Raw genomic sequence first — 14,693 nt, 5'->3', positions numbered from 1 at the left:
CAGCTGAGCCCAGTACAGCCCTGTTTACCCCAGTGAAGCCCCATTTAGCCCAGTGCTGCCTGGTGGAGTCCATTTTTGACCAGTTTAGTCCACTGAAGCCCAATTTAATCCAGTGCAGCCCAGCACAGCCCCAATTTGGCCCAATTTAGCCCAGTACAGCCTAGTAGAGCCCATTATAACAGAGCCAAGTAAGCCCAATATAGCCCAATGGAGCCCAAAATAACAGGTCCAATTGAGCACGCTGCTGCCTATTTTTAGCCCAGCAGAGCCCAGTTTATCCCAGTTTATTCCACTTCAGCCCAATTTAGCCCAGTGCTGCACATTTTATCCCAGTGGAGCCTAGTTTAGCCCACTGCAGCCCAGTTTTGCCCAGTGCAGCCCAGCACAACCTTGATTAGCCTAGTTAGGCCCAGTTTAGCCCAGTGCAGCCCAGCAGAGCCCATTATAACAGAGCTAAGCAAGCCAGATATAGCCCAGCGCCGCCCAGTATAACAGGTCCAGTTGAGCCCAGGACAGCCCAGTGGAGCCATGTTTAGCCCAGTAAAGCCCAGTGCTGCCCATTTTCAGCTGAGCAGAGCCCAGTTTAGCCTAACGGCGCCCACCTCAGCCCAATTTGTCCCAGTGCAGCCCAGCCCAGCCCCGATTAGCATAGTTATGCCCAGTGTAGCCCAGTAGAACCCATTATAACAGAGCCAAGTAAGCCCAATTTAGCCTGGTGCAGCCCACTGCAGCCCAGTATAACAGGTCCAGTTGAGCCCAGTGGAGCCCAGTTTAGCCCAGCAGAGCCCACTGCAGCCCAATTTAGCCCAATGTTGCCCATTTTAGCCCAGTTGAGCCCAGTTGAGCCCAGTTTAGCCCAGTGCAGCCCAACACAGCCCCAATTAGCATAGCTTAGACCCGTTTAGTCTGGTTGAGCCCCACGGAGTGTAGTTTAGCCCAGTGGAGCCCTGTTTTACCCAGTGCAGCTCAATTTAGCCCAGTGCAGCCCTCTTTTCCCAGTGCAGCCCAGCCCAGCCCTGATTAGCCAGGTTTAGCCCAGTTTAGTCCAATAGAGCCCATTATAACAGAGCGAAGAAATCCCAATTTAGCCTGGTGCAGCCCAATGCAGCCCAGTATAACAGGTCCCATTGAGCCCAGTGCAGCCTCATTTAGCCCAGTGCTGCCCATTTAAGCCAATTTTAGCCCAGTTTAGCCCACTGCAGCCCAATTTAACCCAGTGCAGCCCAGCACAGCCCCAATTTGGCCCAGTTTAGCCTAGTTTAGCCCAGTAGAGCCCATTATAACAGAACCAAATAAGCCCAGTTTAGCCTGGTGCAGCCCACTGCAGCCCATTATAACAGGTCCAAATGAGTCCACTGGAGCCCACTGCAGCCAACTTTAGCTGAGTGCTTCCCAGTTTAGCCCAGTGCAGCCCAGTTAAGCCCACATAAGCCAAATTTAGCCCAGTGCAGCCCAGCCCAGCCTCGATAAGCCAAGTTTAGCCCAGTTTAGCCCAGTAAAACCCCTTATAACAGAGCCAAAAAAGCCCAATTTGGCCCAGTGTACTCCACTGCAGCACAGTATAACAGGTCCCATTGAGCCCAGTTGAGCCCAGTGCAGCCCAGTGGGGCCCTGTTTAGCCCAGTGCTGCTCATTTTATCTCAGTGGAGCGCAGTTTAGCCCACTACAGCCCAGTTTGGCCCAGCGCAGCCCAGCACAACCCCAATTAGCCTAGTTTGGCCCAGTTTAGCCCAGTGCAGCCCAGTAGAGCCCATTATAACAGAGCTAAGCAAGCCCAGTATAGTCTGGTGCAGCACAGTATAATAGGTCCAATGGAGCCCAGTGCTGCCCAGTGTAGCCCAGTGCAGCCCAATTTGGCCCAGTACAGCCCAGCTCAGCCCCAATTAGCCCAGTTTAGCCCAGTGCAGCCCAGGAGAGCGCATTGTAACACAGCCAAGTAAGCCCAATTTAGCCCATTTTATCCCAGTAGAGCCCATAAAAACAGAACCAAGTAAGCCCAATTTAGCCTGGTACAGCCCACTACAGCCCAGTATCACAGGTCCAGTTGAGCCCAGTTTAGCCCAGTGCAGCCCTGTTTAGCCCACTGTAACCCACTGCAACCCAATTTAGCCCAGTGAAGCCCACTTTAGCCCAGTTTTGCCTAGTTTAGCCCACTGCAGCCCAATTTAGCCCAGTGCAGCCCATTCCAGCCCTGATTAGCCTAGTTTAGCCAAGTGCAGCCCAGTAGAACCCATTATAACAGAGCCAAGTAGGCCCATTTTGGCCCAGTGCAGCCCACTGCCACCCAATATAACAGGTCCAATGGAGCCCAGTGCAGCCAGGCAGAGCACAGTGTAGCCCAGTGCAGCCCCATTTAGCCCATTGCTGCCCGTTTTACCCCAGTGGAGCCCAGCTTAGCCCACTGCAGCCCAGTTTAGCCCAGTGCAGCCCAGCACAACCCCAATTAGCCTAGTTAGGCCCAGTTTAGCCCACTGCAGCCCAGTTTGGCCCAGTGCAGCCCAGCTCAGCTCCAATTAGCCTAGTTTAGCCTAGCTTTGCCCAGTTTAGCCCAATAGAGCCCATTACAACAGAGCCAAGTAAGTCCAGTTTGGCCTGGTGCAGCCCAATGCAGTCCAGTATAACAGGTCCAATTGAGCCCAGTTTAGCCCAGTGCAGCCCAGTGGAGCCCTGTTTAGCCCACTGTAACCCACTGCAGCCCAATTTTGCCCAGTGCTTCCCACCTTAGCCCATTTTTGCCCAGTTTAGTGCACTGCAGCCCAATTTAGCCCCGTGAAGCCCATTTGTGACCAATGGAGCATATTTTAGATCCGTGAGATGAGTTTCACAGACTCCCAGAGCAGCTGGGGCTGGCTGGGGGCTCTGGGGGTCCGTGGTCCCACCCCAGCCCAGCAGGGTCACCCCGGGCTCCGTTTGGTGCCCGCTGCCTCTCGTCCTGCCGCTGGGCAGCGCCGGGCAGAGCCTGGTGCCGTGCTCCCGGCAGCCTCCCGTCGCGGGGCTGTGCCCACCTGAGGCTGACCGGGCCCGGCTCTCTCAGCCCGGCCTCGTGCTGCGGCTGCTCCGGGCCCCTCAGCACCTCCGCAGCCCTCCTGGGTGTGCTCCAGCAGCTCCGTGTCCCTCTGGGGCTGGGGAGCCCACAGCCGGGCACAGTGCTCCAGTACAGCCCAGTTTAGCCCAGTGCTGCCACATCAACACTTCCCCTAACTTGGTTTCATCTGCAGGCTTACTGAGGTTGCACTCAGCAATCCCACCCCATCCATTCCACCCCATCCCATCCCACCCCATCCCATCCCATCCATCCCACCCCACCCCACCCCATCCCATCCCACCCCATCCCCACGCCGTCCCACCTGCAGAGGAAGCCGAGGCAGGTGCCGCGGCACGCCGCTTACTGCCCCAGGGTGCGGGGCAGCCGTGCAGGGCCCCCCTTGGCACCCCACGTCTGTGCTGGGAGGGCAAATCCCCCCTCGTGGCCTCCCCGTGGGAGCTGGGCTCAGCCCCCAGCCCCGGGACCCCGCCACCTTGAGACCCCATCACCCACCCAGACCCCACCACCCCTGGAAACCCACTACCCCCAGGACCCCCCACACATGGGGGCGCGCGCAGGTGCCGGCAGGACACAAAGCACAGGACCAGAGGGAGATTTTTTTTTTCTCTTTTTTTTTTCCTCTTTTTTTTCTCTTTTTTTTTTTTTTTTTTTTTGCACAAAAACAGTACATTTATTCAAGTGTTCTCCAGCACAAGTACATTAGAAAGGAGCTTGTCTTTATGATACTCTTCTGGGCACCAAAGAAAAAAAAAAAAGGAAGATGGGATGAAAGCGGAACGGACAGACTTTCTACATCTGCTGCACGCATTGACCTTTTAATTAGTTCATAACAGCTATGTCACGAGCAATACTTACACAGATACAACAGAGTGCCGGGCAAGCCCGCCGCGGGCCAGAACCATACGGTGAAATGTACAGTATTATCGTCAATAAATAGAGAAGCGACCCTAAAAAAACAAAACAACAAAAAACAAAAGGAACGAACCGAGAGAGAGAAAAGGAGAAAATGAAAAGGAGGAACAGCAGCTGGGGGCCGGGCGGCGCGGCCGGGAATGTGGCGTCGGGCGCGGGCTGAGCCAAATCATAGGAGAGGAGGGTTCCCAAACTCTACGCGTTTATTCCTCGGTATGAGTACATGATTCCCCACAAATAGTTAAGCATCAGCTACTTCAATGTCTAGGCTAAAACACATGAAATCTCTCATTTAGTTTTCAAGTACAAAGTTAAAATGCCTTTTTGTTTTTTCTTTTTTTTTTTAATAATAATATATAAGAGTAAAATAATAGTGCTCTTTGAAACTCCACTACAAGAAAACAAAACAAACAGTCATTGTCCAGACAGCAGACTTAATTTAACAATATATATTTTTAATAAAATGTTTTAGCACCGTGTTTGTCACCTACTCCCTCGGCAGATCTTAAGGAATTTAGGCTTTATTTTTTTATTTTTTTTTATTTTTAACTGTTTAAATCTAGGGCTGTGCAACAAAATTTGTCTGTTTGTTTTAAAAAAAGACGTGAGTCGGGTACGTTAAAAACTGAACTCTTTCCCCACGCATCCCCACGGTCCCACAGAGACCCTGCGGCCGCCGCAGGGGTGCCGGTGCCCCGAGCAGCCCCGGCGCCTTCCAGTTGTGCCGCGGCAGGAACCTGCTTCCCGCCGGCACCGGCACCGGCCCCGGCCCCGGCCCCTCTGCCCAGCCCGGGCGGCCCAGGCACGGGCGCCTGGGGTGGGCGGAGGAGCCCCCGCGCGGCGGCGGGGCCGGGAGCTGCATGCGACTTGTGCTCGGTGCTGCACCGGGGACCGGACCCACAGGAGGTGCTGTGGGGTGAGCGGGTCCCACGGAACGCGCCGCAGGGTCCGGGGGGACCCGCGAGCGGCGCTGCCAGGGCGCACGGGGCTCGTGCCCGGTACTGCAGGGCCGTGCAAGGCTTGCTGCCGGCGCCGCACAACCTGCAGACATCGCCGCAGGGCCGAGCAAGGCTTGCGCCTGGCGCTGCAGGGCCGTGCGGGAGCTGAAGGCAGCGCTGCAGGGCCGTGCCGAGTGCGCACCCCGTGCTGCAGGGCCGTGTGGGACCCGCAAACAGCGCTGCAGGGCCACGCAAGGCTCGCACCTCGCTCTGTAGCGCGATGCAGGACGGGCGAACAGCGCTACGGGGCCGTGCAAGGTTTGCACCCCGTGCTGCAGGGCCGTGCGGGACCTGCAGGCAGTGCTGCAGGGCCGTGCAAGGCTCGCCAATGGTGCTGCAGGGCTGTGCAGCACTCGCACCCAGCACTGCAAGGCCGTGTAGCGCTCCCACCCGCTGCCGCGGGCCCCGGGGGAGCAGCAGGCAGCACTGCAGGGCTGTGCCGCTCACAGCTGGCGCTGCAGGATGTGCGCAGCACCAAGCAGCGCCTGCGAATGGAGCTGCAGGGCACCGCCGCACCTGCCCCCAGCGCTGCAGGGCTGCGCAGGACCGCGCAGGACCCACACCCAGCACCACGCAGGGCCTGCGGCGGTGCAGCAGACCCACGCGAGACTCGCCCCATGCTGCGGGGCCGTGTGGGACCCAGCCCTGGGGCCAAGCTGGAGCCCACGGCCACAGCTCAGACCCCAGGGCTGGAGGGGGCCACATCCTGCCTGCCCCCAGCCCACAGCCACGGTGCCCTGCAGAGCATCTCAGCCTGGTGCCACCCGCGCCTGCCGCCACACACCGACACAGGGGCCCAGGAGCCCCTCCTAGCACCATGTGGAGGGAGCCGGGGGGGGGCCGGGGCGCCCCCCCACCTGCCCCCACCGCTGTCGGTCCTAGCACCTCTCCGAGCACCCCGCGGCACCCACGGGTGCCCGCTCGCCACCAGCGCGGCTCGCTGCGAATTAGCCAGCACCCCGCACCGAGCTGCCGGCGGCCCTCCAGCGGCGGCCGGGGGGGTCCCAGGGGATGGGCGGCCTGGCCCCCGCCCCCCACGCACGGGCCCCCCCGGCGCCTTTCACAGTTACAGGAAGAGACGGCGACGGGGCCGGAGACCTCTCCGAGCCTCCCCGCGCCTTAGCACCAGTCCCTGCGCTCCCCCGGCGGAGCCCCTCTCCCTCAGAACACCGGATCCGGCCCCCGAGCCTGGGCTGGGCACGCACCCGCACCCCGAGCCGGACCCCGCTGCCGTGCCGCAGCACCTACAGCTGCCAGACAAGTAGCACCATCCACAGCACCGCCAGCACCTGCCCGCGCCCTGCCCGCACGCACCACGGCTCCCGGCCCCTGCGGCCACGGCTGCCTGCCCTCGCCACCGCCACCGCCACCGTCACCGCCGCGCAGCGCCCGGCCGTGCCCCGTGCACAGGGCGCCCACCGAGGGGCTGCAGGGAGCGGCCGGAGAGGGTCGCTCCGAAAACACGCTCTGAAAGAACGGCTCCCGGGGGCCGTGGCAGAGGCTCCTGCCCCGTCCCGGCCCCGCCGCGTTTCTCCGCCGCCTGTCCCGGCCGCGCACCCGCGGGCGTTAGCACCAGGGTCCGAGCCCCCGCGGCCGCCCCGCTGCCGGAGCTGCCCGGCCCCGCTCCGGCCCCGCTCCGCCTGCGTCCCTGCCTGCCTCCGCGCCGGCGCGTCCCGGACCTCAGCACCCTCAGGGCCACGTACGCAGAACAGCACCAGTACGTCGGGCCGGGCGGCCGCCGAGGGAGGCGCTTCCTTTTGGGACAGAAAAAGGTTATTGCATGACTCGGGGTGGGGGCTTCCCGCCCCGGCCCCGCCGGCCGCCCCGGCCCCCTCCCGCGCAGCTCCGGAAAGGCCTGGCACGTAAGGCAACATGGAAGCTGATGTCTTGACTCACCCCGCTGTTTAAAAGCACCATTATGAAGTCAGGTTGTACAGTAGTAACAGTACCTTTTATATATATATATATCTATATCTCATATCTATCATATATATATAAACTGTAAACAAGAGGTAACAGCGGCTTCTAGGGTTTGCTTTCTTCAAGGTTTCCTGTGTGGTAGGCACCCAAAATACTGTAGAAAAGGTGTGTGTTGTGGTGTGTGTGTTCTTGGCTTCCCTGCCAGTTGGTTTTGCTCCATATCACCAGTGCATGGTGCTGGTGGAAAAGAGTGAGGCTCAGTCGGTTGCGGAGCTGGCCGAGCGCCTCCCTGCGTTGTGCTCCCGAGCCGGGCCCGCGGCCCCGCGCGAGCTCGTGGCGAGCTGGGAGCGCCGGGCGGACGGCGCGGTCCCGGTCCCGGTCCCGTCTCCCTCGCCTCCGCCTCTCCCGGCTGGGCTTTCCCGCGGCCGTTTCCCCTCCTCCGAGAGCAGGGCTGGCGACAGCGCCGCGTCTCGCCCGCTGCTCCGAGAAGCAGAAACCAAACTAACAGAAAAACCCAGCCAGAAAAGAGCGGAAAACTAAAAGGTTACCCAAAAAAAAATGGTTTTGGTTTTTTGTTTTTTTGTTTTCTTTTTTTTTCTTTCTTTTTTGTCGTTTTTTGTTGTTTTTTTTTTGTTGTTTTTTTTTAAATAGGCTAAAAGCTGAACATTGGAAATTCAGGAGAGGACACCGAACCCTTTCGCTCGGGGAGACGTGTGCCGGGTTCCCGTCGGGCTGCAAAATCCCGTCTCTCTTCTGGGTGCTGACTCTTCTCTCATTCCGTGTTTTCACTTCTCTTGGCGTGGATGGTTTTGTTTCTGACGCGCTCTGTGTTACCAGTTCCTGTCCGTCTCTCTTAAACGCAGGCAAAGTATTCCTTCAGGGGAGCAAAGAGGTGGCGGATCACCGGCACGCTCCACGATCTGCCGAGCAGTCTCTGCCGGGCCAGGCGGCTCATGTTGGACACGTCCGTGTAATGCACCGGGAAGCCGAAGACCCTGCGGGGACACGGCGGGGCTCAGCCAGGCGCGGACGGAGGGCGAGGGGCGTTGGCGGCCTCCGGCGAGGTCCCATGCGCGGCGGCGACTTGGCACGTGAAGCTGTGCCGCCGAGCATCCAGCCGAGCAGCCCGAGCGCCGCGAGGACCGTGCGGTCAGCGGCTGCCCCCAGCCCCGCGTCTCCCCATCACGGTCCCCATCCAGCCCCCCCCGGCCCCAGTACCTCTCCATCTCCGTGCACCACAGGATGTCCTCCTTCTCGTTCATGAAGACGGGGAAATGCTGGTCTTTGCCCTGCTTGATGGAGTTGGAGCGAGTGGTGATAGTTCGCACCTTGCTGAACTGCAAGAGGCACAGGCTCGTCACGCGGCCGGCACCGGGGGCGCGCCGCGGGCAGGTGGAGCCGGAGCGCTCCCCGCGGAGACACTGCTGAACCCCGGGTCGGCAATGCCGCCGCTGCCCCCCCGCACCCCTCCCTGCAACCCAGGGGGTCCTGGCAGGGCGAGGACCCCCCCACGTCCCCCCCCGGGGCTGACCTTGGCTATCCTGCCGTGCTCCAGGCACTCCTGGAGTTCCAGCTTATCGTTGACTGTGGATGCCAGCGGCCTGGAGGGAGAGAGGGGGTCGGCGTGGGGTGGCAGCGCCGCATCCCCGTGTCCCCATGCGGTGGCTCCCCAAGAGGGGTTTGGGGGGGAGGGGGGGGGCTGCAGCCATCTGGGGGCTGTTCGGAGGGGGCAGTGAGATGCAGAGGATACACGCGTTGGAACAGATGCTGGGGGCCAGCTCCGTGCTGCCCCACGAGCAGAGGGAGCAGCTCTGGGATTTTGGGGCATGCTGCTGCTCCTGCACAGCGAGCAGGGCACAGCTGCACCGCTGCCCGTGGGGACGGTGCCAGGAGGGCTGCAACCGCGGAGCCACCGCCGTGCAACCGCGGAGCCACGGCCACAGCGGGGCCAGGCCCAGGCCCTTTGGGGAGCCCCCACCGCGCCGGGCAAGCACGCAGACGGGGCGCTCTCACCAACCTGTTCATACCGGGAAGGTTTCCCCAGAAGTACCGCGCCCTGTGTGCCGCAGACACTTCTTTGGCATCGATCATGACGGGGTTGGACTGCCAGAGCGAGGAGAGGCCGGGGGTCAGCGGGGGCTCTGCGGGGCCCCGGGGTGCCCCTGCAGGCCGGGTCCCGAGGGGACAGCGGCGGTGACACGGGGAGGTGCCTGCCACGCGCCCGCCCCGGCACTCACCTCGAGGAAGCGCGAGATGTCCCTTTTGTCGCTCACCCCCATGGCCACCACATTCTCGAAGAGCCAGAAGAAGGGCCGGTCGTCACCCTCCTTGGGCCGGGCTTCGTGCAGGAGGCGGTAAAACTCGAAGAAGAGGCGCCCGGTGCCCTCTGGGCAGGAGAGAGAGAGGGATGGTGTCAGGGGGGCAGCCAGTGCTGGTGGCTTTGCAGCGGCAGCGGCGAGGGGACACCCACCGTACAGCCCCTTCCTGGCCGGGTTGACGATGGAGAGGTCGTTGCAGGGGCTGCCCCCTATTACCAGGTCGAACGGGCCCCACTCCTGTATCTGCAAGGGAAAACACACGGCGGGGTGAGCCAGGGGACCGCGTCCCCCTGCTCCGGGCACGGCACAGCGGTGCCAGGGGAAGCCCCGGGACACGGGGGCTGTCACGGCGCGGTGGGATGGAGAGGCCGTGCCGGTGAGCCCCGGTGGAAGGGATGCTGCCAGCTCCCCGGTGTGCGGGGAGGGACGGGACGAGGGACCACGGGGCACAGGTCCCGTGTCAGAGGGGACAGAGATGAGTGGTGGGATGCGGGGCCAGCGGGATGGGATGCCCCCATCCCCGGGGAGACCCGCAGGGAGGGGAAGCCGCAGGGGGCAGCCGGCAGGACGTACGTGTTTCTGGGTGACATTTCGGACGTCCCCGACGTACATGATCTTGCCCTGGTGCCTCACCATGCCCACGGTGATGGAGTCCTCGCACACCTCGGAGGCGATGTAGCGGTCCACCTGGATGCCCAGGTCCTTCAGCACCAGTAGGCCTGCGGGCAGAGGGGCCAGGGTCAGCAGGGCGTAGGTGAGGGGTCTCATCCCACCTCCCTGTCCCATCCCATCCCATCCCATCCCATCCCACCCCATCCCATCCCCGCAGCACTGCTCAGCACACGCCAACCCTTGATTCTCCACGACCTCCGTGGGGTGGGACCTGCTGAGGGGCTGCCAGGACAGGGACCCCCGTGTCCCCCACCCACCTGTGGCAATGCCGTCGAAGAGCGAGAGCACGCGGATGGGCTTCCTCTTCTCGGCTGGGACAGGCGGGTAAACCTTTGGTGGGTCCTGAAAGCAACGGGGGGAGCGTGAAGCGGGGGGAGCGGGGGTCCCGCGGCGGGGCAGGGGTGCGGCGGCGGGCACTCACAAACTCCTGGTCGTGGTTGTTGGCGAAGAACATCTGCAGGCGGGAGGGCCAGTCCTCCCGCCGCCGCAGCAGCCCGTAGATGCCCTTGTGGCCGCACATGTAGCAGTTCCAGGGGTCCTCCTTGATGGCCGCCTGCGCCGCCCCCGGGCCCACCAGCAGGTCCACGCACTCCACGCAGAAGCACCTGGGGGGGGGGGGGGCAGGAGCGGGGCGTGCATCAGCCACGGGCTGGGGGCAGGGGGACGGGGCCCCGGGACCCCCGGCACCATCCCCAGCAGGATGCCGGTGGGGACAGGGACCCCGCTGGTAGCCACGGCGTGCCAGGGGCGTGCGCACACGTCGGTGTGCCGTAGCGGTGACAGTCCCCCCTGCATGGCCCCGCGCCCCACGGGACTAATGGCAGCCCCTTCCCCTTGGACTCTGGGGGACAGCAGGGGACCCCCAGCCCCCCGCCGGGACCTGCTGCGCTGCCCAGCCCCATGGGCCCCCGCGGCACCGACCTGCAGCAGTTGTTGTTGCCGCACATGAGCACCTCGCGGCCACCGCAGCAGATGGTGCAGTAGGACTGGTAGCCGTCGTCGTCGTACTGGTACGCGCACTCCAAGAAGCAGTTCTGGGGGGAGTGAGGGTGTCAGCATGGTGTGCCCCCCCCAAGCCCTGTTCTGGGCCACAGGGGGGGCGCGGGGACAGGGCACTTTGGGGCGGGGGGACCCCCGCTGCCCCGTACCTTGCAGTTTTGGCACATCCCCCCGATGAACAGAGGGTGCTCCAGGGTGACGTTGAGGCTCCCGCAGGAGATGCAGATATCTGGAGGTCATGGGGGGGGCAGGTGACTCTGGGGGGTCTGTGCCCCCCCAGTACCCCCAGAGCCAGATGGGGTCGCCCTGCTTCTCACCCCTGCCCATGCCGGAGATGCCAGACCCTGGTGGCGTCCCCCAAGGACCCCCACCCCACAGGCTGGGGGCTGTTTGTGGCCCCCCTTGGCTTGCAAGGCCGAGGGTCGCAGCCCCCCTGCAGCTTTCTCCTGCCCCCCCAGCCCCTCTGCCTCCACCGCCGGGGGGTGCAGGCTGTGCCCCAGCCCCAGGCTGTACACCGTGCTCACCTTCGATGTTCCTGCATTTCTGCCGGACCTCGTAGACGAGTCGCTCTGGGGAGGAGAGAGGTGCTCAGGGTGGGGGTGCACGGGGGGGAGCCCCTCTGTGCCTTGGGGGGTCCTGCCCCAGCCCGGACCCCTGCCCGCAGCACCAAACGGGGCAAAGGGACCTGGTCCCGAGGACACAGCGCGGTGCTCGCCCCCTGTGTCGTGGGGAAGGGGGTCCTGGGGGGGGCCGCAGTACCTCGGGTGCGCTCGTCAATGATCTCCTTGACCTTGGGCTTCTCCGTTGTGCTTTTCCTGGGCTTTTTGGCGGGCGGGGGCGGTGCGTAGGCGGCGGCTTCGGGCTCTACCCACATCTCCGTGTACACTTCTTTGTAGGGGTTGCGCTCCTCTGCGGGAAGGGGGGGCCGTGAGCAGGGACCTGGTGGTGCGGGGACGTAGCACCCCGGCTCTGCACGGCGCGTGGCTGCGCTGCCCCGGCTCTGCAGTGCCTGCCCCAGCTGGTGCCACCGCAGCGGTGCCCCGGAGGAGCCCCCTCTGGAGGGACCCCGGGGGGCTGCAGCCACTGGTGCAGTTATAAATGCCACCACCACTCGTGGCTGAGGTTCCTCCTGGCCACGCAGCTGCCACCAAGGCTGCCGAGTGTCCCCGTGTCCCCTGGGGACACTGCTCCTGATGTCCCTGTGCCCCCACCCTGCCTTTGGCCCCGCACCCGTCCCCGCTGCCGCTCACCCTCGGGGGGCTCCAGGCCTTTGGGGCCGGACGGCTGGAAGCCTCCCAGCGCCCACTCGATCATCTGCTTGTTCTGGATCTCCACCACCTTGGAGGTGTCTGTCTCGTCGTTCTCGGGGCATGCCGGGAAGATCTTCCCCGCTCTGCTGCTCGCCACCTGCATGGGGAGCGCCGGCATCACCCCCTGCCCCCCACAGGGACCCCCCCAGCAGCCCTGTGCAGCCACAACCAGACCTACACAGGCAGACCCCCCCCTAAAAACCTGACACCTTGCAGAGCTGCCAAGAGACCCCAGAGGGGCAGAACCTCCCCTAGTGCCACCCCAGAGATGCTGATCCCCGAGCCCCGAGAGCCCTGGCCAGGCCAAGCGACTCCCAGACACCCCCAACATCTTCCTAGGGAGCCCCCCCGGTGCTCGCCCACCCCTCAAGTGATGCCCCATGCTCCCTGGGATGCAGCTTTTGTGCCGTGGGGGGGTGGAGCAGGGCCAGATGCACCCCCTTGGACCCTTGCTTGGAGCCCCAAAAGGGGCCTTGCTCAGCCCCGCTCCCCTTGGACCCCCCGGGAGCGCAGCAGCACACGTGCACCGAGCGCCCCGTCCCCGCTGCCCCCTGGCACTCACCTGCAGCACCTCGTAGATGGCTTTGCGGTACATGGGCTGCTTGTTGTAGGTGGCCTGGTGGAAGGCGCTGGAGAAGGAGCTGAGGGGCAGGAGCTTCTCCACGCAGACCTGCGGAGGAGATGGGGACGCGGCTGTCACGTGGGGGGGGGTCAACGGGGAGGCGCGCACGGAGCCGGGGGTGCCACTTACCACCGAGAACTTGCCGTCCCCGAACCACATCACCCAGCGGGTGCCCTCGGCCGCCCGGCTCCGTCCCGTCATCCACCAGGAGACGATGCGCCCCGGCCACCAGGAGAAGCCGCGCAGCTTGCCCCACACCAGCTCGCCGATGCCGAAGCCCCGGCCGTCCTGCGCCGGGAGAGGGAACGGGGAGGGGGGGCAGCGTCAGGGGGGCTGCACCCGGGGGCTGGGGGGCGAGGAGGGAAGGGGTCCGCAGGGGGGGGCACCGCGGGGCACGCTCACCTCGTACTCGGGCTCGTCGTCGGCCGACTTGGACGTGTTCTTGTCGACAGCGTCGGCCACCACAGGCTCAGGCGTGGTGGCCACGTTGGGCGAGGCGGGGTCGGTGGGCTGCTGCGAGGCGGGGGGGCTGGCCTCCTCCTCCTTCTGGGGCTCGGCCCGCGGCGTCTCCTCCACCACGTTCATCACGGCGATCACCTTCGCCTTCTTCTCCGCCTGGCGGGGGGAGAGGGGGCGTCAGGGCAGGGCAGGCCCCCCCCTTCCACATCCCATCCCCATCCCATCCCCGGTCTATTGCATCCTGGCCGCATCCCATCAGACCCTCGTCCCATCCCATCCCCACTCCATCACATCCTCGTCCCATTGTATCCCCATCCCATCCCCATCCCTTTCCTGTCCCCACCCCACGGGGCAGGCTCCCACCAGGCGCCCCCTTAGCAGGGGGCTCCATCTCAACAGCTTGGCGTGAGAGGAGCCCCCCCATCAGTGCCCTGCTGCCCCCCACCATCATCCACTGTCCCAGCCCCGGGCTGTGTGCTGCTGGGTGCTCCCCCTTGTCCCCGTGCCTCAGTTTCCCCCTGCAGTCCTGGGGGGGACGGCTGGAGGAGGGCCTGCAGAGCTTCGGAGGAAGGAGCTGGCAGCTGCCCCCCAGCCAGAGCCTGCTCTGCCCCCCTGGGGGGCTGCCCCTGCCCCAGCCTGAGCGTCCCCAAAGCCGCCAGCAGCTCCCCAGCCCCTGCCCCCGCTGATCCCCCTGACGGAGCCGTGGCCTTCCTGGGACTGGAGCTGGGAATGGGCTCGGGAGCCCACCAGCGGCACCAGGAGGGTGCCCAGCCCCGGGAGCCCCGCGCCTCCAACCCATGCCCGCCATCCCGGTCTCCATCCCACCCCCATCAGCCCCACACCACCCCAGTCCCACCCCAGCCTCCAGGTCCCTCCGGTGCTGGGCCCTGGCCCTCACCCCAGGACCCAACCTGGGGTCCGGGGGCTGCGCTCCACCCGTTCAGGAGGGCCGGGAGCCCCCCAGACCCCGGCTGTCCCGGGACAGCCAGCGCCCCTCGGGCACCCCCTGTCCCCGCTGTCCCCTGCCCGCCCCGGTGCGGGGACATCCCGGGGGGGAGCCATGCCCGAGCTGTGCGCCGGGCTCAGGTGTCACCAAGTTGGCCAAGCCGGGACGCACGGAGTTCAGCCGTGCCCGACCTGGCCGGGCTGTGCCGAGCCGTGCCGAGCCGTGCCGAGCCGAGCCAACTTTAGCTGCACCTAGCCGAGCCGTGCCAAACTCGGCCGAGATGGACCCAGCGCGGCCAAGTCACGGCAAACTCAGACGGTCCGGTCCGAGATGGGCTGGACTGGACCGGACCAGGCCAAGCCGTGCCAAACCGTGCCGTGCCAAACTGTCCCAGGCCGGGCTGATCCGGGCCGGGCCGGGCCGATCCACGCCGCCCTCCGCGCCCGTCCCGCGCAGCCCACCTACCCATGCGGGCCGGGCGCCGCGGCGGG

The 14,693-nt window shown here is 64.4% G+C and overlaps 1 protein-coding gene across 14 annotated transcripts in view; it reads right to left on the bottom strand.

Annotated features, from left to right (window-relative positions):
* Positions 1-7,437: 7,437 nt before the first annotated feature.
* The window catches only part of DNMT3A (DNA methyltransferase 3 alpha), a 46,673-nt gene continuing 39,417 nt past the window's right edge, over positions 7,438-14,693 (bottom strand). For 9 of the 14 annotated variants that reach the window (XM_080584194.1, XM_080584196.1, XM_080584198.1 and 6 more), the window contains 16 exons: positions 13,200-13,412; positions 12,927-13,085; positions 12,738-12,845; positions 12,116-12,272; positions 11,625-11,774; positions 11,390-11,434; positions 11,015-11,094; positions 10,788-10,900; positions 10,288-10,471; positions 10,124-10,208; positions 9,768-9,913; positions 9,114-9,437; positions 8,894-8,979; positions 8,408-8,477; positions 8,095-8,213; positions 7,438-7,871 (listed from right to left, as the gene is read on the bottom strand). In XM_080584194.1, the coding sequence (XP_080440320.1) occupies positions 7,730-7,871; positions 8,095-8,213; positions 8,408-8,477; positions 8,894-8,979; positions 9,114-9,437; positions 9,768-9,913; positions 10,124-10,208; positions 10,288-10,471; positions 10,788-10,900; positions 11,015-11,094; positions 11,390-11,434; positions 11,625-11,774; positions 12,116-12,272; positions 12,738-12,845; positions 12,927-13,085; positions 13,200-13,412 (2,181 nt within the window). In that variant the 3' untranslated portion in view covers positions 7,438-7,729. The remainder of the gene's footprint in view (positions 7,872-8,094; positions 8,214-8,407; positions 8,478-8,893; positions 8,980-9,113; positions 9,438-9,767; positions 9,914-10,123; positions 10,209-10,287; positions 10,472-10,787; positions 10,901-11,014; positions 11,095-11,389; positions 11,435-11,624; positions 11,775-12,115; positions 12,273-12,737; positions 12,846-12,926; positions 13,086-13,199; positions 13,413-14,693) is intronic. The other 5 variants (XM_080584197.1, XM_080584186.1, XM_080584192.1 and 2 more) reach the window with 1 other exon arrangement.

The sequence above is a fragment of the Anser brachyrhynchus genome (genome assembly GCF_964034855.1).
Source record: "Anser brachyrhynchus genome assembly, chromosome: 3".
In the NCBI taxonomy this organism is placed as follows: domain Eukaryota; kingdom Metazoa; phylum Chordata; class Aves; order Anseriformes; family Anatidae; genus Anser; species Anser brachyrhynchus.
The sequence above is the reverse complement of the archived record's forward strand: the minus strand, read 5'-3'. Positions and strand labels throughout refer to the sequence as shown.